The 22,691-nt window shown below is 33.3% G+C and overlaps 1 protein-coding gene and 1 long non-coding RNA gene across 3 annotated transcripts in view; one reads left to right on the top strand and one right to left on the bottom strand.

The window, feature by feature from the left end:
* The window catches only part of LOC150096790 (uncharacterized), a 195,608-nt gene that overhangs the window by 12,048 nt on the left and 160,869 nt on the right, over positions 1-22,691 (top strand). The gene's annotated exons all lie outside the window — the stretch shown is intronic.
* Positions 1-22,691, bottom strand: part of Myo10A (unconventional myosin 10A) — a 202,060-nt gene that overhangs the window by 87,758 nt on the left and 91,611 nt on the right. For both annotated transcript variants that reach the window (XM_090408362.1, XM_090408363.1), the window contains exons 3-14: positions 17,210-17,320; positions 14,423-14,511; positions 14,252-14,315; positions 9,667-9,776; positions 8,522-8,596; positions 7,425-7,625; positions 5,530-5,593; positions 5,275-5,388; positions 5,017-5,178; positions 4,772-4,888; positions 4,377-4,435; positions 3,969-4,092 (exon numbers count right to left, since the gene is read on the bottom strand). In XM_090408362.1, coding sequence (XP_090264488.1) covers positions 3,969-4,092; positions 4,377-4,435; positions 4,772-4,888; positions 5,017-5,178; positions 5,275-5,388; positions 5,530-5,593; positions 7,425-7,625; positions 8,522-8,596; positions 9,667-9,776; positions 14,252-14,315; positions 14,423-14,511; positions 17,210-17,320 — 1,290 coding nt within the window. The remainder of the gene's footprint in view (positions 1-3,968; positions 4,093-4,376; positions 4,436-4,771; positions 4,889-5,016; positions 5,179-5,274; positions 5,389-5,529; positions 5,594-7,424; positions 7,626-8,521; positions 8,597-9,666; positions 9,777-14,251; positions 14,316-14,422; positions 14,512-17,209; positions 17,321-22,691) is intronic.

The following is a 22,691-nucleotide window of genomic DNA, read 5'->3' as shown; positions in this document are numbered from 1 at the left end:
GTGATTAAAAATATTTCGCTAACAAATATTGAATATAGAATATAGCTAAAATTCTGTTAAGAATTTTAGCTATATTCTATGTGATGAACACGAAAATAATTTATAAAATTACGTGATTTACTGAACTAGGATAAAATTTAATTCTGATCACTACTTGTCATGCCATCTAGCAAAAGCGAATTAAACTGTTCATTATGGTGGTAACCTCCATGGGGTTCGAAGACCCCATGGAGGTTACCACCTCCATGTATATCCAATAAATAAGAAACGTTTACATTTCTGTGGCCAATAATTGTTATAACTGATGATTAATTGATAATGGGAATGATGCGGAGGACACTGACTTGTAGAAGTAAGGATGTTATGGCTCCCTTGTGTAAGACTTTGATCAGGCCACATATAGATTGCTGCGCAGATTTCATCACCTAGTTTTCAAAAAGATGAAGATGTATTGGAAAAGAAAGGTTCAAAGACGACTAAGGTGGTTTCTGGTCTCTGGAATGTTGAGTATGAAGACAGATCGAGAAAATGCAATTTGTAGAAATTAGAGGATATGAAGAGGAGAGGGGATATGATCGAGACAAATCCCCTCTGTTAAGAGATTATTACCAGATTAATGTCGGGGAGGTTTTGCATAGAATGGTGAAGATAGGGAGAGAACAAGAGATCATCCCTGGAAGCTGTATAAGAAGAGTATGAGCAAGGGAGTGAGGAGCAGGTGTTTTTTTTGCATGGAGAGTGGTGAGCGATTGGAATGCGTTGCTCGAATGTGTGGTGAGTGAGGAGACAGTGAACATATTTAAAGCACGGTGTGTGTAACAGTGGGACCTCCCGCGATGAGTCTTTGACTCCATGGAGTCAAAAATGATATCCTGTATTTACAATTTTAAATAGCTAACCAGTTTTTAAATACCTTTTATGATAGGTGAACAGCCGTTTAAAGAATTCTATAGATAACAATTACGATAATCATTTTGAAACTTCCGATTGCTATACAACAAACATAATACTGTATTGAGCTTAATGGGGTATGACAATAAATTCAAGATTTAAATTATTGTGTGTTAAGTAAAGTGCGATTTAGGGAAGTACAAAATATGCACTCTCAGAAACGATAAACAGGTTACGTGTATGTGAAATTAAAAATAAATAAAAACGTTGTAATTCTCTCTCTCGATTCGTCATCAGCGAAGAAAGAAATTCTTAAAAGAATATTAAAGCTTAATTTTAATGATTATCTTTCAAGCATTAGCTTACAAAACGAAAAAAAAAACATTACAAACCTGTGAACCCCCCCCCCTTCCATTTTTTTAAACATCAGCAGGCTATTTATGGAAACCTTAAAATAATCCTTTTATTTTTTTCTTTGTTTAAGTCTTGTTAGCTCTTGTAATTATCGAACTGTGCGGTTAACAACTGGTAAAGTCTAATTAATTGATTTCATCTCACTTTGTCACAGTAAAGTGAGATAGTGTTTTTTCTCTTGCTGCAGTTTGAACGATAGGAAACTCAGTATATTATGGAGCTTATTAAAAGCATCAGAAAGATGCTTGAATGAATTATTAGTTTCTTCTTTTGATCTAAAAGAATAGGCTCGCATCACTTCACAATAGCATTCATTCAATTCGTTGCTCAGTTATTTCTCGAGTAATCCGAAATTTGTTAAGCCTACAGACACTTTAAATGCTTCAAGTGTCTGTATTTAAAGAATCCTTTAAGTTATGAAGAGTTGGTCTTCCCATTTCTCCCGTTTCTTAAAGAATGGCTAGAGTTGTTTAGAATTATTGCTAATCATCCTTGGCAATGAGGCTTAAAAGGTATTAAGCCTCATTGCCGTGGATCATCATCGTTATAATCTCCAAATGTCTTAGATATACCGATGAAATTTGGAAGATTTAATTTATAGTTCTCTGCAAATTACAATTACCACACCTCATTCCAAATTACTGAATAAAAGCTCAGTGTACTTGTTAATGAAGAAACAAATTTAGCAGTTTCTACTCTTAGTTTATTGTTTTCTCAAAGTCTTGGAGAATTTTTTGTAGATCAGAAAAATTTCAGACCTAAAAACAGTGTGTTTTCTTTTTCACCACCTGATGTGTCTGAATTATTATTATTATTATTATTTTAAGAAGGTACTCTCCTTCTTATAGTTTAGTTCTTTGTTCGATATTTGCAAGTACTGACAAGTGAAGCATCGAACCAAACATTACGAAGATAAAAGGAGAGAACTATGCTTGTAATTGTACCTGAAACTTTCACTTGTCAACAAATGACTGATATTAAGTTTAAACACTAGTTATGGGTTACAAACATTTTCAACCGTATGCAGTTTTAACGAGTTATAATCAACTGGCAGCAATATGTTTGTACAAAGTCTTTTAATTCATTTATCGGAAAGGGGCTGTTTTTCATGTGATATGTATTTAAAGAATCCTTGAAATACTGCTTGGTTCCCCCCCCCCTTTTTTTTTTCTTCCTTCTTTTGGGTGTTTTTATTCTTTTTTTTTTTGGATTGGATGGTTGATTTATGGCTTATTGACACAGGAACAGCAAAGGTCATAGCAATATATATATATATATATATATATATATATATATAATTTTTTTTATTTTTTGGGACAATCGTGCCCTTCACGTTTTTAAAATTATTTCTCTGCAGTCTTCATATTTTAACTTGGGGTCTAACGGAAACATCTGAAAGTAACGGTAGGCATTTACGGATCAGCTATGAATGGCGGGCCAATTTTATTCTGAACGACGAACGTACTATTCCCATGGAATCGTTGTGACTCATTCCTTTAAAACCAACAGACAAACCAAATTACTTAATTATATACAGAGAATAGGGCACGAACAGGTTATCAGTTGATTTGAATGTAACAAGTGAACCTTGACTACAGTGAATTGTTATATCTGATTTTTCCCTTTTCACTCGTTTCCGACCATAGGTGACTTAGTAGGCATTGCTCACAAAGTATTCCTGGTGAGGTTTTTACAGGGTAGTTCAACCATTGCTTCCCCCCCCCCCCCCCCCAGTTTTATCCGGGCTCGGGACCGGCATATGGCTGGGACGTATTCTTGACTGTAACGATGTGTGTTCACGGGGCCGGTTTGCCTGTTATGAGGTACGAAAAACCCTACCTCCGTATGAGACCGGCTAACTCACTTTTAATCTAAAGAGTGATAGAGGTTCCTCACGTCACTAACAGTAATCGAACCCAGGTCTTTCCGACCAAAGAGCTTCGTCTATACTGACTGAGCTACGGAGGCTCATAGCTATATCTAATTATCAAATTAAAAAAAAAAAACAATAATGAAAATTTTAATCACAAAATTAAACTTAAAAATTTGGAATAAAATTCGAAGCTTTTTTTTTTAATTAAATAACTTCAAACCTACATTTTTCTGTTTTTTCTTATACGAGAATGTGTTCTGGAAGCAGCGAATCTTCAGCAACTATTTCTTTTGTTATTAAAAATAGCGTTTATTCTTGTATTAACTGTAAAACTAGCAAAGAATACACACGCACCATTATATTAATAGTGAATATCATTTCTCATGTATGAATTTTATTGTGACACCTCAAAGGAGTCATCGTAGGAAGATGCTCCACACATACAGCCTGCCATCTATCAAATTTATATTATATATTTAAACATTTATTTATTACATATATCTGAGTTATTTTCACATATACCAGTGCCTGCTATTCGTCTGAAATGAGTAAATGAAACTCAGTATTCCGGTCACTATACCTCGGTACAATAAAGTGGATCTAGTAAAAACCGTCAATTATGGTATAAAAAGTTTTTTTTTTTTTTAACAAGTTTTATTAATTGGTCAGAAAGTCAAAACTAAAACATTTAAATAAAACAATTACCTATATAATTTTTAAATATGATACCGATTATGATTATAAAGTAGGATACGAGGGTTTATTTATTATGAAGGGAATATATAATTACCTCAAACCCGAATATATCTAAAATTGCAATTGAAGTCTTTTTAGCACCTTTGAAAACAATATTATTGATTCGTTGGACTAGCCAGGAAAACAGACTGGAATAAAGGACTTTTGCTATGGCATCCCTATACAAAAATATAAAAAAAATATTAAGTTAAGGGGATGATAATAGCCTCTTGGCTCTTTATCATAAAAATAATATCTTATATACATCAATAAGTTAATACGACTTTTGACATATTTTAATATGCTGAAGTCATAAATAAATAGCAGACGCGTCACCAAAGTGGGGGGAAAGTTATTATTTTATTAATATTTATATTTTATTTCATTTATATGTATATTATTTATTTATTTATTTTTATTAATTTAATACATTTAAATAGTAACAATATGACATTACACATACCTTGCATCTAATGCTTGGTCAATGTTCAGTGGCGTCACCACACGTTCATTTCTTGTTTCCTGAGAAAAATTATTTTTATTATTATAACATGACTCTTCCTGTATACAAAAATATGAATATGCACCAATTAATACTTTATAATCAATTAATTAAAAAGTGAACCAAATTATGAAATGACACTTCAAATGTTATTAAATTATAGCTAAGTCTTTCAGTATAATATGTTTTGTTACAATTATTGCACTTTAATGTATAATAACTGTTTAATCAGAGTATGAAAAATAAATTTTCTTGTATTACACAGTTTCTGGCATAGCTTGGCGCCATCTATCGGAAATACATTACATTAACAAAAATGCAGCTATGCGCATGCTCACTATTATGGTCGCTCTTACCGTTGTCCTAGTTGTGAGCGCGCGATGAATGCCATCTGCCGACAGCTGCAACAAATGAGATGCCCACCTTATTTCAGCGTCACTACCTATTTCTACACCTTCTTGCCCATGTTTCAACTACATGAAAAAAAAAAAAAAAAAAAAACGTATTTTTCATCTGCTAAAAGAATATGAAAAATGTGAAAGTAAAATTAGCGCTGATAAAAATATAAAATAAAAATGAATATATTTTTTAAAATCCCTACCTGTTTCCTATGAAAATATATATTCCCCAAATGAAGAACAGATGCCAGAATCCTAAATATTGTATCTTGTTCGTCGGATGTAAAACTTAACACTTGCATGGCTGATAAAAGAGCACGAAAATCTTCAGCGTCATCCTTTGATTGAATTTTGTAGGTACCACCCTATGAAGAAAGAGTTCTATATAAGCTCGCTATCTTCCTTTTGAATTTAAGGACATTAAAGTAGTGTAGTATTTCTATCGATCTTATGTACGTTACCTGATTTAGATAAAAATAATTGTCTGCAGATTGAACTCCATACTTCTCTTTTTCTGCGTCAGAAAGCCCAGTTAAAAGTTCATAAAACACGTGGTAATTCCTTTCATCTGCTGCCTGAAAATATGAACAGAAATTCATAGGATGGATTTAGAACATCCAGAATAAACTTTCAATGTAAGATTAACCTGTTTTAAGTAACATTTTTGCATACAAGGTAACGAGATCATTATGAAAACTCGAATACGAGTTTCTTACCTGTGTGACAATTCTAGACTTTTCTAGTAGATATTCTGTTGTCCTGGCTCCCGTAATAACACCACTGGAAGATATTTTAAAATGTGTTAAAAGAAAAACTAAATATTCGATATTCAAATAAGATTTTTTTCAAACTTAATTAAAATTCGTTCATTGATAAATCCTTCATTTATACTAAATATTGTTGGATTCAAGATTATCACCTAATTCGAATTCAAATATTTCATTCGTTTGGAATTGTAAACGAATTCAATTTATTTCAAGTTAGGATGAAAGCAAATGACACCAAGCACATTTGACAGGGAAGTCAAATGTTCAGTTCTCACCGTATCTCTGAATAATCCACATCTAACGTGGATTGTCCACTCATTTCAAGATAAAAATTTCGCAACCAGGTGAGAAAAAGAATTTGAACATTTTCTATACCGAAATTCACAACAGGTTTAAAATAAAATAAATAAAAAACAAACCAGTTTTATTTCAAAACCGTAACGTTTGCCAAGTGGTAATTATTTTTTCCCCTCACCTCTAAGATCACTAGCTGAGTGCAATTTCTGTAATGGTTGCATCTACCTCTATCGAAACCACATAGCTCCAAGGAAACATCTCCGAAAAAGTATTCTCTTAGCCTCACATTTCTCCAAATTGTGCTCAGATTATTCGTTCTCCCCATACACACTATTCGAAACGCAACATTTTAATGTTTCTTTTGAACTTCATCCGAGATTGATAAGAAAAATATCTTCTGGTAACCACCCAGTTGTGGCCCACATCCATGCACTCCACAGTTAGGCTCGAATTCTGTGGAACTTCCTTTGCTCTGGCATCGATTCTGTAATTTAAACAATATAACCAGTCCTCGGTCCTTTCCAAAAACGAGGAGAACTACCGTTACCATTAAACTGCGTCCTACTGCTCAACTCGATTTTTTCCATAATAACGGAGAAATCTATAAATAGTCAAGTTCTTCAGCCCGCGGAAGTTACGATGTCATCAGTGTTCGCCAGTGTGGATTTTTCCGCTTTCGATATGAAGATCTTCATGTACTTACACTAATCCAATGTAGATACACTTAGTATGTTTAGGAAAAACTTATTATTTTTATTTATTTAGTTATTTTTTACTCTTAATATTACCATATCTCATCCGGTTTGTTCCTCTATGCAAGCTCTCATCCTTGATTTTATTTCGTTTTTGACAAACCTAAATCATTCGAGTTCTTTCAAGATTCTTTTTTTCTTTCTGCCCCTAATGGCATAAATAATCTCGCCTGTAACCTCGGTCAAGAAGCTTGTCTTCTTGCTCTTCTTTCCTAAACGTTAATTTTTATGTGATTAACTCCTGACATCCGTTCTTCTTCAGAATCTATTTGGAATGATGCATCTGAAACTTAAACGGCTCGTTCATAATCTGCTTTGTACTTTTTTTTTTTTTTTTTTTTACGTGCCGCGTGCGCGCGTGTTCTTTGCGAGTATGTAAGAAACCTTTAATTTCGTTTCATTATTATATCTTTTATAGCGTTGACACATCCACCTAATGATATGTATGAACAAATTAATTGATTTCATCTTATGCTCATGTTTTTTTTTTATTAAAAAAAAAAAAAAACACTAACAGCAGATGAATTCTCTTCATTTGCTATGACAGTTATGATATAAACTGAAATAAATAAAAGTATATTATATATATATATCGATATAAACATAGATAATCGAGATGGTTTGGATTGTAACGAATTTAAATTTATTTATAAATGTAAGTTATTTACGTAATTATTTTGGAAAAAAAATAGTTTATAAAATAAAGTAACTTTGGTAAAAACACGGAGTCTTCCCAAACCTTATGTGTAATATGGGACTGATTAAAACATACCAACAGATTGAGTTTCAACTTACTCTTTAAAATGTACTTCCATGTATTTCCCAAATCTACTGGAATTATCATTCCTTACAGTTTTGGCATTACCAAACGACTCCAGTAATGGATTGGCCTCGAGAATTTGCTCTGTGATTAGATTACTTGGCGACTTGTTTACAGCTGCGAGGTACTGCATAATTAACTTCGTGCTTTCTGTTTTCCCTGCGCCGCTTTCACCGCTAGATGGAGACACATGTAATTAGATTTACATTTTTGCCGATTAAAAAAGTCTGAAGTTAAAAAGATCAAAAACTGATTATACTAATGATATAAAACTAAACATTTTAAATTCAGTACGAATATTGCCTTAAGAACCTTCAAAGAGTAATTTTTTTAAATTCATTATTAATATTAATCTTGTGCAGTGGTTTAACTTTCCAAGTTCGATACATTTGACACTAACACAGAAAAAGCTGATGTGTAGCTTTATGAGGTCCCGATCTACTTTTGATTCTTTTGGCAAACTAAATGCACTTCATTTACACCAAAGGACGATAGCTACATCAGAGTTTATTCTTTTCCTTTCAGCTTTTGCATTTTTCAAATATCTTGGTTCATTAAAGACTAATTATGAACATTAATCACCAAGTAAATATTTCTAGCTAGTTAGCGTTTCATTTTGTTTGCTTGCTGTTAAAATGAAGGTTACGCCTAATAGCTCATTAAGACTTCCTGTTTTTCCTTATTTATTGGTCAACATTCCTAGCAATTGGCTTGGTGGTATCTCTTATCTACCCTAACAATTACGAGATGGCATCGAACAAAAGTAGATATTTACATAATTAACCTCAATAAAGTAGAAAAACGATCAAATTTGAATATCCGAACAACATTCAGTACAATTTCAACAAGGAATTTTATTAAAAAAAAAAAAAATTCTGTTAGCTTAATGTGTGTAGTAAATACGCAAGTGCAGTAAAAAAAAAAAAAAAAAGAAAGAAAGAAAGAAAAATATTTTAAAACTGGTATTAAGAATGACGAATATTTAGTTCAGTTGTCAATAGTTATGAGTAACTTAAGAGATAGTTAAGTTACTCCTTAAGAAAAATGGCATATTAATACTCAAAACACTTACCTGATCACTACCACTTGATTTTCGTTATCTTTACTCATTTTCCCGTAGGCAGCACTTCCAATGGCGAAAAGATGCCTATTGATGTAAAAGCTTACGGTTAAGCATTAATAATCATGTTGAAGTTTATAACTAAATGATAGCAACTAAGAAAAAAAATCGCTACTTTGAGAATTTACCTTCCCATCCGGTAAATAACTGTTTTACTGTTTATAAATTGAAAGAATGCATTTTTTTAGCCATTTTGCTTTAACAAAAGCATTGTATGTATTTACTATTTAAGTATTTAGCAATATAACGAAAACAAGAATTATGAACAGTAACAGTAATTACTAATTCCTCTTATCATCGGCGTAAGAGACTGAGCGGAGCTTTTAAAGGAAGCAAACGACCTTGGCTGCGCAAGGTAGGGGGAATAAGCGCTCAGGGGGTTAATTTATAATAATTTATTTAAAAAAAAGGTGCCCATGTATGAAATTTAATTTATAAAGTGTTGATGTATAGAGAAAAATTAGAAAATTTAAAAGGACGATAATTTACGAAAAAATTAAATAAGTATGGAAATTATCCGAAAGTACAGTAAAGAGGATAACTGTTTTCTCCATTAGTCAGAATCACGTACGACTAAAATTTGGTTTTAGATTTTAATTTTTTTAAACAATAAATGATGATTGACATAAGACTTGATCTGAGTGTGATAAAATTTTTCATTATTCCGTTATGCTTACATTTGAAACAAATTATTATAAAAACTAAATTCCTGTAAAGGCAATGAAATTTGGTCCTTTATCACAGCTAACTTTCTATGATAACCCTTCACAATTTGTGTATCAACTAACTGTTTAATACATTTTAAACAATAAAATAATTTGAGCACCAACCAAAGTGGTAGGTAAATTTAACGTGTACAGATAGCATTGTTAAGAATAATAGACTTTGTATTCTCTCAGATGATCATGTCTTCCCTATATGCTAGAAAATGCGATACAAGTCAATTATAAAGAGGTTGAATAATTATATACTGCAGTCCCATCCCCTCAAAAACGTATTCAATAGGAGACAGAAAAATTATATAGTTTTTTTTTAGAACAAAACTCGTTTGTAGGATATAATTTAAGCATGCATTTGTTGCTAAAAATGATACTTACGGTTGGAGTGTTCCTAATATTTGTCCTTCATATTTCTTTACAACTTCTAACCCGTAGATATCGAACATTTTGTATGGATTGACGGCCACCAATATGCTACCAGTGTACGTCTAAAAATAAATAAAATGAAAAGTTTCAGACTTTGTTCATCATGTTTTTTTTTTTTTTTAATGAAATGTGTATAATTAAAATGATTTTAGCATCAGAATTTCTTTGGATTATCTGTGCATTTTCGGTTTACAAATTGTCAAAGAAAGTCCATCGCCCGCCAGTGAATGAACTTGAGCATGTCCTTGGAACGGCAGTGGGAGTAATATTCAAAATGTCAATAACCAGCGTAACAGATTAGTGTACTTATGCCTAAAGTTTGCCGTGATTACGGTGGATGCACGAGATGTTGGTGCACCAAGTAACGAAGTTATCCATGTGTGCATCTATTTGACAACGTAGGCAATTACCCCTGACGAAAATATGTCTTGCTTGGGAAAAAAAGAAAAAAATGAAATAATGAACTTTTCCTAATATATATTCTATATGTAATTAAAAAAATAATCATACTAAATAAAATATGATAGCAATTAAAAAAAAATATCAACATTATATTTTAATTTTAGATACGGCTTAATACCCATTCTGCATGGGTGACGTTTCGAGGGCCTTGCTTCACTCTTTATCAGATACCATTTATACTGTAAGCCATAAATCATACGTTATCAGATACAGCAAACAGTAGATGCTACCTCAACTAGGTAAAAACTATAAATATCAGACAATGCACTTTTGTGGCTTATTTGCTTACAAATTCAGTACATTTCTTCAATTGCTTCTTTGGCTCGATCTGTATAGCTAGCTTTACTTCCATTCTGCATTTGTATGCGCAAATGTATTTTGAATATGTGACCTTATGCTAACGGCGTTTATTGACCTTGGAGAACACATAAGGCGTGGCTTTAGTCCTTTGTCATAGGCGCATGATTTATATCATAAATGGGGATCTCATTCATAGTACAAGTGATTTTCATAATTGGAAAGACTGCTGTTCCTTTAACCTACTAAAAAGAAGAATATCTCCATTACATAAGGTGACTTATCCTGTTATGGTGTGTGTGTTAGTCTATAAACCAGCTTCAAGAATCATTAGCATCCCCATTTAGTTTCACTGAATGGGGGGGGGGGGAATGACAGGTTCAACACACTGTGTTACAGACATAATTAACCAATCTTCTAAGTGAGTATATGCATGTCACTCTGTTCCATTTAAGAAAAATTTTGTCAGTAAGAAAAGTATTTTGCTCTGTAATTGTTCAACTCATGTAACTTTAACGAAGCTATTGTTACTACTAATGCATGACGCACAAAACAATCATTTGGCATTACGTTAAAATAATACTTGCACCACATACTTTCTCTGTACAAGATGAAAAATAAAAGCGTCGAAATGTTACTGGATAATTCTGCTTCTTTCGCCACTGGATACAATAATTTTTTTTTTTCCCACTTGTCCAAATAGAAAAATGTATAATAGTTCGTCTCTTGACACATAGATGGGGATAGGATTTTTGTTCGGAGAGACTTTATTATTTCTGATTTTAATTATTATATTAAATTCATCTAACTTAGAAGAGGAAGGTTAAAGATCGGTGCGCCGACCATGTTTAACATGGGATAAGGCATAGTGAAAGAAGAAGAATTAAATTCATCTATTGACCTATCTCCATTATGTTTGTGGCATTTCAGTATCATTTATATCCAGCTATCAGAAGAGCCTACACAGTGTAATTTTCATTGGTGGAGGGGGTGCAAATCAGTAAATAGAAGAGCATCTCTACCTATAAATTCAACAGCTATTGAAACTGACATTCTATTTTCTCTTTCATAGTAGCAAGAGAGAAAGTTTATAAAAGGCAATGATTTTATAAACATATTTACATAATTAAATTAAAATAGCAGCCATTTTTAAACATATAAAAATTAAACATATTTTAACAAACCCCAAATCTGTTTCCAGCTGTCTGGAAATACTATTCGCTTCCCTTCTCACGCGTGAAATCATCGACACACTGAAGTAATGCTGTGAATCCTATCTTCATAAGGACTTTAATTCGAATCCAGTAGAGAAAATTCACACACGCAAGGGGTATAATTCTGCATGGTGAGCAACATGGTCCCTCAATTATACAGAGAGGAATCAAGCGTGACCTAGCTGGTTTCTTTTCTTACCACGAATGACAAATTTCTTCTCGATCATGGCACAAGTAAATTTGCTAATTCGGTTTTTAACCTCTAGTGCACCGCATGAACACGAAAATACGGCAGTTTCTTAAATACGTGGATAAGCAGGCATACGAAACAAATAGAGGCTTGTGTTTACCACCCACAATTACGATAACCGCATACCCATTGGGGTAGGAAGGGGGGGGGGAGATGTTTTTTCTTGTTTGTCTTCTTTTGATAAAGTTAGGCCTATAGGCTATTTTGGAACCCGGATGAAACAAAACCGGTAAATCCTGAGAGAAAGACTATTAGTTTGATTGGGGAAAAAAAAGGATGAACACTGAGGGGGGCCCTTATTTTCATAAGGGATCATTTATCGAAATGTATTTTTAATGGGGAACAAAAGAGTGACCCTCGAGAGGACAACCACCACGTAGTGTTGTCCTCTACTTACTCTTGTCTTTTAGCGTTTAAGATCCTATTAAGACTTCCAGCTTCGTAAGAGCGCGCATGCGCAACACAGTGTACACATCATTATCTTTCATTTTTTTTTTTCATGAGGAAGACACATAATTAAAAATGGCAGAGTACGTTTTATACGATCCTCCAAGCGGAACCAAACCGAAAATATATACCAAGCTCGTGACTGTATTCCATCTACGGAGAGACTGCTTTATCCGTGTGTAGGTCATTCGGCCAGCCGAGGAGTTCTAAGAGAATAAAATAAAATAAAAAAAGGATAAAAAAAAAAGTATATAAGAAAGACGACACAACAGCTCGATACAATCCGGAATGCTGTAAGACCACTTATTCAATTTTAACTGCTTCGGGGAACACGAAAGGAAGCTGAGGGAGAGAAAGATAAAAAAAAAAAGGGGGGGGGAAGAGATGTAGCTACTTGGCGATGACGTTTATACGATGTGCCTCCGCCTACGTAAGCGACTTTAACTACAGGTGAAAGTTGATCAACCAGACAGCTTGGGATTGTTCTCGACGTGTGAATGAGAGCAAAGATAAAATAAGGAAAGAAAGAAGGTCTGAAGATGGTGAGAAACTTTAGACTATTCGATTCTAAATGCTGCATTGGTCCTACTAATCAATAAAGGAAGTCCGGGAAGGCGACTTACGTCAAACTATAGTTGATTCGTTTGTCCATGATGGACAAACTGAACAAGAAGTCGGGAGAGAGACTTGGCTCTTTGCTATCTATTCAGCAATATGTTTAAAACAGTTTTTGCCACTACTCTCATTTAAAAAAAAAAAAAAAAAACGTTAGTCTCTTTTTATGCGTTATTTATTTGCCATGACTAAACACACACACAGTAGTCACTTATATCGTTTCGTCTTTTTTTTTTTTTTATTGAAATTACACAATTGCATTCTATGTGTCTATGAAAACTATATTATCAATGGATTCCTAAACCTCTACTAAAATAATATATTTAGTTTCCCATTAATTAATTAAATGCTTTTCCCTTTTTAACTAGATTTTCCAGCCTTTTCTACCACCGATACTACAAATAATATTTCATAAAAAAAAAAGAAAAAAAGTTTTAAAAGTATGTGGATCTAAAAATTGAAACAATCAACAGTAGGAAACACCACAAACTTTGAATCATTTAGACGAAATAATTCGAAATATATTTATTTATATGTTTACATTGAGTAGAAGTCGCTTAGATCCATAAAATGGCCAGCTTCCTCTACCGACAGTTTATACACATGACAGTTATCGGCTTTCGAATGATAAAAAATAAATCGTTTACAATGGCTCTGAGCGGAAGTATTACATTTAGTGGATTAAATGGTATCTAATGCGGAAGGCACTGAAATACAATACCTTCTATGAGGAAAGTGGTTTGTCAGCAATTTTTAAGCTGATAGTGGTTGTATGTATATGCTCAACTACTACTACAGGAAAGTTTTTTGCTAAAATTTCTATCTGATAAAGACTACACGAATGTCTAATAGCAATGAAAGTAATAAATCTTTATTCATTCAGACAAAAACTTAAACTAATTTTATAAGATAAACATTAATAAAAAGAATAAACTATTTCAAGAGTGAAATGGTCATTTATAAAGATATTATCCAGCGTAATACATCTGACCTATAAAATTGTCTTTCCTATTATGTGTAAGGTATTTTCACTGAGAACTAGTTACAACGCATTATTATACAGATTAAAAGTCACTGGGATCAATTAACCCAAGTTTCAATTGATCATCAACGATTGTTCTTACCTATTTTACTGGCTTTAATGCTATAAAAAACAGTGTAAGTAATTTTGATCTTACTTAATGTGACAAGTATTATTTACTTGGAATAATAGTCAGCTTATAATACGATACTATTCAACAAAAGTACTTACATAAATCATTTCTTTTTCGTATCTAATTTTCAAATTCCACAGAAGTGATGCCTCATTCAGATCCCTAAAAGAAATGCGTAAAAGACTTCAAATAATCTGATCAATTAAATTTAGTTAGTGGATTTTTTTTTTTTAAATCTAATTATTTGCATCCCTCCAGTTGATACTTACACCAACTCAATCATATCATCGAATCCATTCTGTCCAAGATCTTGTCTTTTCTTTACGGTTTCCAGGTTATGGAGGGTGAAATTCTGGGGCTAAAAAAGGAAAAAAAAAGTCCAATAGTACGTAACTGAAGAGGTTGTCCACCGTTTGAATTAATTGAAATTTTACAGGAAAATCACAATCAACTTCGCTGTTTTCTTTTTTAAATGCGATTGAGGATGGTGAAATTATATTCAACTGTTGAGGGGGCATGCAGCTGAAGCAATAATAAAGTAAAATAAATTAAAATGAAATAATAATATCAAGATGGAATTTTCCCCTACTCATACACAAATCCTGTTTATTCACAGCGATCGAACGGTAACGTTGATCCAAAAGTTATTAATACTTTATAAATTTTGTCGAATGATTAACAGACATGCGTAGGATATTTATTATTTTATTTAAATAAAAATAATCATAATTTATTTAGCACAGTTTCCATACTAATATAACGCCATCTTATTTTGTGCATAGAGATATTTCACTGAATTAAATGCAAAATACATATTAGGGGGTTTTAGATATAGTCCATGGTATCCTATAGATTTTCTCACGAATCCACAACACAAAAAGCATCAGGTATAGAATCGTCCAATGAGGAACTTTGAAAAATGTATACTATTCCTCCTCCAAACACACTCGAATTCATAAAAAAAAAAAAGGTTTAAAAAAGAACGTAATTATGAAATCGTTTGAATCTTTTCTGATACCACAGTACTGTGCATAAATGAAATCATTTCAAATCACAACCGTATGTAATAAAACTCATTTTCAACTGAGTGATCCTTTTATTTTGGTAAGGCAGTGTATAAAAACAACTGTTTTTACACTGTGCTGTTGAAGTACGTAAGCATTCATGCTATCTGCATAACCTTTTTTGCCATCTTCAAGTACCATCTCTTACCTTTACACGCCCAACGGTGATGCACCTGTATAAGGCACACATTCCCGGCACTCTTCAAAAAGGTCAAGGCTTATTTACCACCCTCACAATACCGCCTCCCGGAAAAGCAAACATAGTAAGTGACCCGGAAGTATTACGCTATATTCCTCCTCCTCCTCTTTCTAAAAATATCGATTAATTGCTAGGTATTCCCCTTCTCTTTTTTCCCCTTTATTTCAGGGGTGACGTGAGTACGCGTAGGCTAGGAATGCTCTACAAGGGTATGAGAAACAAACGCCGGCCCTTCAGGGTATTACTTGCGGCAAACCAGCATTAATGAGAAGAAATAGGGAACATAAAACACCACTCGACCTTCCGTCTTGCCGCACCGATGTAGGCGATCGAGTGCACGGAGAAATATTGAGCAACTGATAGCACTTGCTTGAAATATTTAAAAGAAAACCAGAGGTTTAGTGCGCCACACCTGTAATATCCAAGTAAATATAGAGATAGAAATATTTGATAAATTTCCAAGCAAGTTGCTTTTTTATGTTATTTAATTCTTGTTTTGGTTTGAATTATCATTTTGCTGTTCAGTCAGTTCATTAACAGATCGCAATATTCAACTTTTGCAGCAATTTTAATACCGATTCTCTGTCCGCTGGATAGTGATAGTGTCGATAGGTGGCGCTGTGTATTCGATAACACATTTCTACGTTGTTAAAACTGAATCTGTTTTTTTGGATTCTCATGAATGCAAATCAAGCCTTTCGAACAAATTTGTTACGCAGTTGCAAAAAAGGTTTTCATGTGGACAAGTTCAACGTCATACTGATTTATAGGGGCGTTAATATGGGAGTGTTTAGCAAGTAAAAAGTTCATTCACCAATCATTTAGAACCAGAAAGCTGTATGTTAACTTGTTCATCTCCGTGCATTCCCCCCCCCCCACACACACACCTGAATCTGCCATATTACCGAAGAAACATTTCTGACAAGTAAATGAATGAATAGAAAACATGTGCGTCACTTGTAAAAGTAAATAACGTGGATTTTATAACACCTATAACCTTGCGACAGTTTAGACTGTTACGTAGAGTCCAATTTATGAAAGAAATGTGATGAAAATGCAACGGATTTCGTTTTGTTTAACTTCAAGTAATTAGTTATTTAGAAATCCCCGAAAATATCTTGGGAATGGTACAGATTAATAGAACGTTTCCTCTCATTATCTTGGCTGTAGCCTTCAGAAGCAGAGCGTAGCGCAAAACTTTCACAGCTTCCCAGGAAAAATGTCCATTCTGTACGGTTGGTTAGTGATGTGGAAGAATGGAAAAAATACTTGTGAATTCGCCTTCCACACTTATCAAATTCTTATTTTTAAGTTACATTTTCTTGGTCGCATTATTGTTTGAAAGTATATTGTACATGTTATTTTGGGTAATGGAAATAACAAAATACACCATTAAGGTTATCGTACAAGATAAACATTATAATTATAAAAAAAAAGACGAAGAAAAGCCATCATTTAAATTTATAATTATCAAAATACATCAAAAATAAGTAGCATATATAATAAAAATAAACAGAATAAAAATGCGCTTGATTATTTTAAATAAACATAAAATAATAAATGAAATAATTAAATTTAAAATAGTGATTCATAAATCAAAAATATAAATAAAAACATCGCGTATACATTTAAACAGGTGCTTTAAAATTACATATGATATGGAACAATAAAGGCATCTCCTATATTTTTAAATTTTAGAAAATATTTTAAACTATTTAGAATGTTGAACGTCAAATCAGTTTTTTTTTTTTTTTATTATTAAAAATGGGGGTTGAGGGCAACAATTTACTCACCTTTCCACTAATTAACGCTTGCACAGTAATAACTTGGGCTGGCTTGGAAAACTCCACTACTTCCCCTGGCAACAGATATCCAATTCCCGGATCAAACCATACTAGATCACCCTACAATAGAATGTTACAAGTTAGACAGGGAAATTAATTATTGAAATTAATTGCAAAAATAAAAGAAAAACTAATTTTTATAAAAGAATTAAATATCGCATGCTGATCCAACTTCGATATATTTCAGGATAAGGTAAATAAATACATGAGAAATAAAGGAAAACGAATTCAGTTAGAATGCATTAAAAATAATAAAAACATTTTTGGGGGGCAAAATGATACCTCCATAGCTTCCAGACATCATTTAATAATAACATTTCATATTATATTATAAAAAGATCATGATAATGGGACATTGGATTGTTTATATTGAGCTTTTGTATACATTTCAGCTTTTATAATATACATTTCGTATTTCTCTGATTTTTATTAATAATAATTTAACAGAGCTTACGTATATCAGTTGGTACAGACAAACACTTTGGCTTGAAAACACTCGAATCACGAACCGAAGCGATAAATCTATTGAATCTTCTAACTTTTAAGTTTCAAATATTTGGTTTTAAAATAATGAAGGATCTTAATATTGTTTCACTGGAATAGTTTACATTACTAAGCTGAAGCCTTTTAGGCTCTTCAACTATTTTAGTCTTTTTGTTTTTATAGATGTGGTCTAAAAAAAAAGGGTGTATCGCTATGCTAGTAATGGCGTATTATTTCGAAGTGTTATCAAGTACATTTTAAGTAATTTGATGTAGTTTATTTGCTAGCATTATTATCTCCAAAACACTTTCAATTTATATTCTATTGTAATTTTAACACCAGAATTTCTTACTAAAGTTTTTCTTTTTCCCCACTAAAAAATGACATTCTTGGTGATATCTGTTTTGTTGGGCGTAGCTAAATAAATTTAAACGCAAGGTAACAGGAAAACTAATTGCTTTTGTGTGCAATGCCGGTGAAGTTAAAAAAAAAATATATATCTATCCATGCACACAGGACCGTTTAAATCTACAGTATTATCAAAGACTCGGATCATTAAATATGGCCTTCAGGGTTCACTCTACAGCTATTATTGTGTTTAATTCCTTCACCCAATCGTTGCACGGATTTTTATTTGATAAAGGAAGTAATATTTATTTTCTTCTTCTTCCCATATGTGGGAAAATTACGCAGGTCTTTGAACTGTGAGTTTATATGCCGGTTTAAAATAATTAGATGCTGGTAGACACATCACTGATAACGGTGGTTTTTTTTAGCCAGAAATAATTTCTTTCATCAAGGAAGCTACGAAAATATTAAGGTATATTGCGCATAATAATTTTATCATTCTGTACTTAAATTCCAAATATTTTGCATTGTCGTTGACCTAAAAAAAAAAAAAAAAATGAAATAATGCCAAATAAGTTCTCTATATCCATGGATTAGTTAAGATCATTTCCTGTTTTCATTCTCTCCCAAATTCATGAAACTTGTTTAGTGGAATCAAACATTATAAGGGAGGAGCGGAGGGGGAGGTCCGCCCCGGGCGGCACTTTGAACCTTTTTTGAACTTTTAAAGTTAATTCTAAAATACAGTCTCAAGAACTCATTTCCAAATATTGTAATACTACTGCGAATTTTCTTCACAATTGCTGTACGCGTTGCTAGTTGTGAGAGGAGTTTTTCTAAATAAATTTGATAAAGAATTACCTACATTACTATGAAATAGACGTCGCCAGAAAAGCAAGAAAATTAACATTTTAGATTGTTGAAATTAAAGTTTTACTTCAAAAATAAACATAGTGTTTTAATTTATTTCCCTATACATGGTTTGACTTTTTGTAGTAATTTTGGTGTGCATTGGAGAGGAGTGGCAAACTCAGGGATCACCCAGGGCGGCGAGAATGTAGTACTATTCTCGAAGAGTACATAAAACATTATTTAATTCTAAAGTAGCCTGACTTTGTTTACTAATATTCGTAACTTTACTCAGGAACCACCCTGTTTTGGATTAGTTTTTAAAATAAATTCAATATAATAGCTTTATGATGTGCAAAGTACAAAGAAACCATTATGCCTGTTATTCCTTTATTTAGACTTCTTGTCTTCAGTGGAATACAAGGAGGGAAACATAAATACAGTCTTATCGTAAAACGTGTAGATCTACGCGTGAGCTTAAATTAGGATTAGGACTCCAGGAATAGGTTGGTTACTCCTTATTCCTGGAGGTGTCCTATGTCTATAGAAGCGTATGTTCACGCTTCTATAAACAATTTGCATTGGTTTTACCCGAGGTTTCGGGTAAAAAAACTCTTCCTCCGTATGAGACCGGCTAACTCACCTTTCGTCGAAAGAGGCCAGATAAAGGTTCCTCACATGACTGGGGAATCGAACCCTGGTCTTTCCAACCAAAGGGCTTCGTCTATACCGACTGAGCTACAGAGGCTCATACAAATACATACAGTAAATAGAAACATATTTGTCACGGTACGTTTGCTCTGTGGGCCTGCGTAGCTCAGTCGCTTTCGACGATGCCCTTTCGTTGGAAAGACTGGAGTTCGAATTCCGTCCAGGATGTGAAGAATCTTAATAAGGACTTGTTCATCTGAAGGTGAGTTAGCCAGTCTCGTGTTATTATTTTTTCTTTCAGGAAACTCGTAATTTTCATCCCGCAAAGCAAGCAAACGGCCAGAAGAACACACGCAATATATATACACACACAGGTGGCTATGGGAATAAGGATTAATTACCTTCACTCATCGACTCGAAAGCATACATAGTGCGGTGTGGTGTGGGTAAGCGCAAAACAGTAAGGAAGGATATTTGCTCATACTTCTGCTGAATGCATTGTGCATTACGGACAATTCTATGAGCGAAGAAAATGGCCACGTAATATATACAGTACAGAAATTTGAATATGTTGGGCTTTTAAGAAGTGCAGATCACTTGTACATTGTAATAAGAACATCGTGCTTTAAACAGTATTTGCAAAATTTCACTTGTCTTAGAATACTACTTAACTATTTGTGCTTTTTTTCTCCCCTTAATTCAGTGTGTATTTCGGCCCCAAAACGACAGTAATTTGCTATAAGTTCTATAATCGTGTGTGTGTGTGTGTAATATAAATCCGGATTAGTTTCAGTTCCTTGTGTTTTTTCCTAACTTGAACGTATTACTGGAATATACGGTACATGACGTGGGATTCAGAACAAAGAATCATTTGAAGTTCAAGGCTGGTTAGTTGGAATTTATGACCAAAGTAATGCTATGAGACCAGTATATTATGTCTATAATTGCGTGTGCTCTTCTGGCTGATTTATCAAAGTTTTGATTTAAATACATAATGTTCGTGTACTTGGTTAGTTGTATAACTAACCAAGTACACGATATTCCGATTTTTTTTTTTAAGCGAATGCATCTATAACTGGAGAACTAATAAGTCGTTCGTATGAGTCAGTAAATCGTTTATATAACAGGCGGAAGGAAAATCTCTCTTCCCTCCATATGGTTGGATATGTAAAGACAGAAACGTGTAAGAGCATCCGTACAAAGCGCAACTTAAAAGTAGTGCAGCACAAAAATGGTTCCAAAAGTTCCACCATATGCATTTGAACGCCCAAATGAAAACGCCGATGGCTTAAGGGAGGTTGCAGTTGATAACATTCATCCATCCACGTAGTGTCAATTGTATATATTCTAGTACATATTTGTCTGTTTAGATTCCCCAATAGGGGAATTTTTTTTCAAAAACATGTCAATCCAGCTTTGGATGAAAAGGGTTGGAATGAATGATCAGAGTAACCTTGCGTCCTTAATAGGATTCGAATCTAGGCAAATCGAACCACTCAAGTGATAAGTTAGTGTTATTTATTTTTGTCACACAGAATAAGAAACATTTTTGAGTCTGATGGAATAAAAATTATTCAAATTTTATAAAACGATAAAAAGTCACACGTGCTGGTTTGTTTATATATGTTTAACAATCAAATATGCCAAAACATAAGCTTAGTTTATTATTGCTTAACAATAAAAATGAAGCATAATTCCTGCGGAGGTTCTTTCTTTACCAAGACAAACTCTGGGAACAGAAAGAAGGACTAGAAGTGGGTTCACTCCTCTCACCAGCTCTAGCAAATCTCTACATGGAAAATTTTGAAAATAATGCTTTACAAACCTGGCACAAAAAACCAAAAATATGGCTCCGTTATGTGGACGACATCTTTATCATTTGGCCAGGAACAGCACTAGAACTGACTACGTTTCAAGACTATCTTAATAACTTACATCCTAACATAAAATTCACTCTGGAACTAGAAGAAAATAAAAAAACTTCCTTTCCTAGCCATTCTTATAGAAATAAATGAAAGAAGAAACAGATTATTGTTCTCCATCTACAGAAAACCAACAAACACAGGAAGATTTCTGCACGCTACTCCACATCACCATGCCAAGCAAAACATAGGCCTAATAAAAACCTTAAGTGATAAAGCATACAACATCCCCAGTACAGAAGAAAAACGGAAAGAATAAATACAATACTTAACACAGATCCTACAACTGAATGGTTACACAACTAAGATAATTAAGAAATTCTCAATAAACTTAAATAAACAAGATTTCAAGAACGCAGTCACCCTTCCTTATATCAAGAATGTAACAGATAAATTATCCAAACTTCTCTACAAATACAACATAAAAAGTGACTTTCCTACCACTTGAAAAAATATCCTCTTCATCCTCCGAAACCTCCACATCACCCGATGAACAGTGAATATTATAAACCAGCGGTTTATAATATTCACTGTTCTTGTGGCATCTGCTATGTGGGCCAGAGGGAGATCGCGAGAAATCCGCATCAGCAAACATCAAAAGGACGTACAAAATAAGAGAGAACATAAATCGGGATGTCCTAGGTTCGATTCCCGTCGGTGACTGAGGAGCTGAAGGATCTTCCTCAGCTATAACCAGTTAGCCGGTAGTAAACATATCACAAAACCGGAATAACTATATTGAAACATAATTGCCAGTTAGAAGGAAAAAGCTATTTTGTAAAGCGAACATAAACATCCAAAATTCAAGTACTTGCATATTTTATCATGTTCACAATATTTAAGGAAATAAAAATACAAAAAATATAAAATTAATAAAAACGTTGAAAAAAAAAAAAATCCTGAGCCCATCCACCACAGCGATGTACAAAAGGTTTACAAAAACCTTCCTTGTGTGGGAGCAAAATAAAAAAAAATAAAATAAATAAAACTTTAATGAACATTTATTTTATTAAAAAATACAAATTTAAAATTACTTATAACTGCTTCTGATCCTCTTGTAAGCATCTTTGTAGGGTATCATTGCACTGTTACCAAGATGTCTTGGCAGACCTGATCGTCATTGACTACACCAAGGTTTTCGTGGGATGGGGGGGGGGGTACCACTCAACGAAGGAAGT

This window comes from Typopeltis vanoorti, chromosome 18 (assembly GCF_054136105.1).
Source record: "Typopeltis vanoorti isolate ZY-2024b chromosome 18, IOZ_Tvanoo_1.0, whole genome shotgun sequence".
Classification (NCBI taxonomy): Eukaryota; Metazoa; Arthropoda; class Arachnida; order Uropygi; family Thelyphonidae; genus Typopeltis; species Typopeltis vanoorti.
This window is presented reverse-complemented; position numbering and strand designations above follow the sequence as displayed.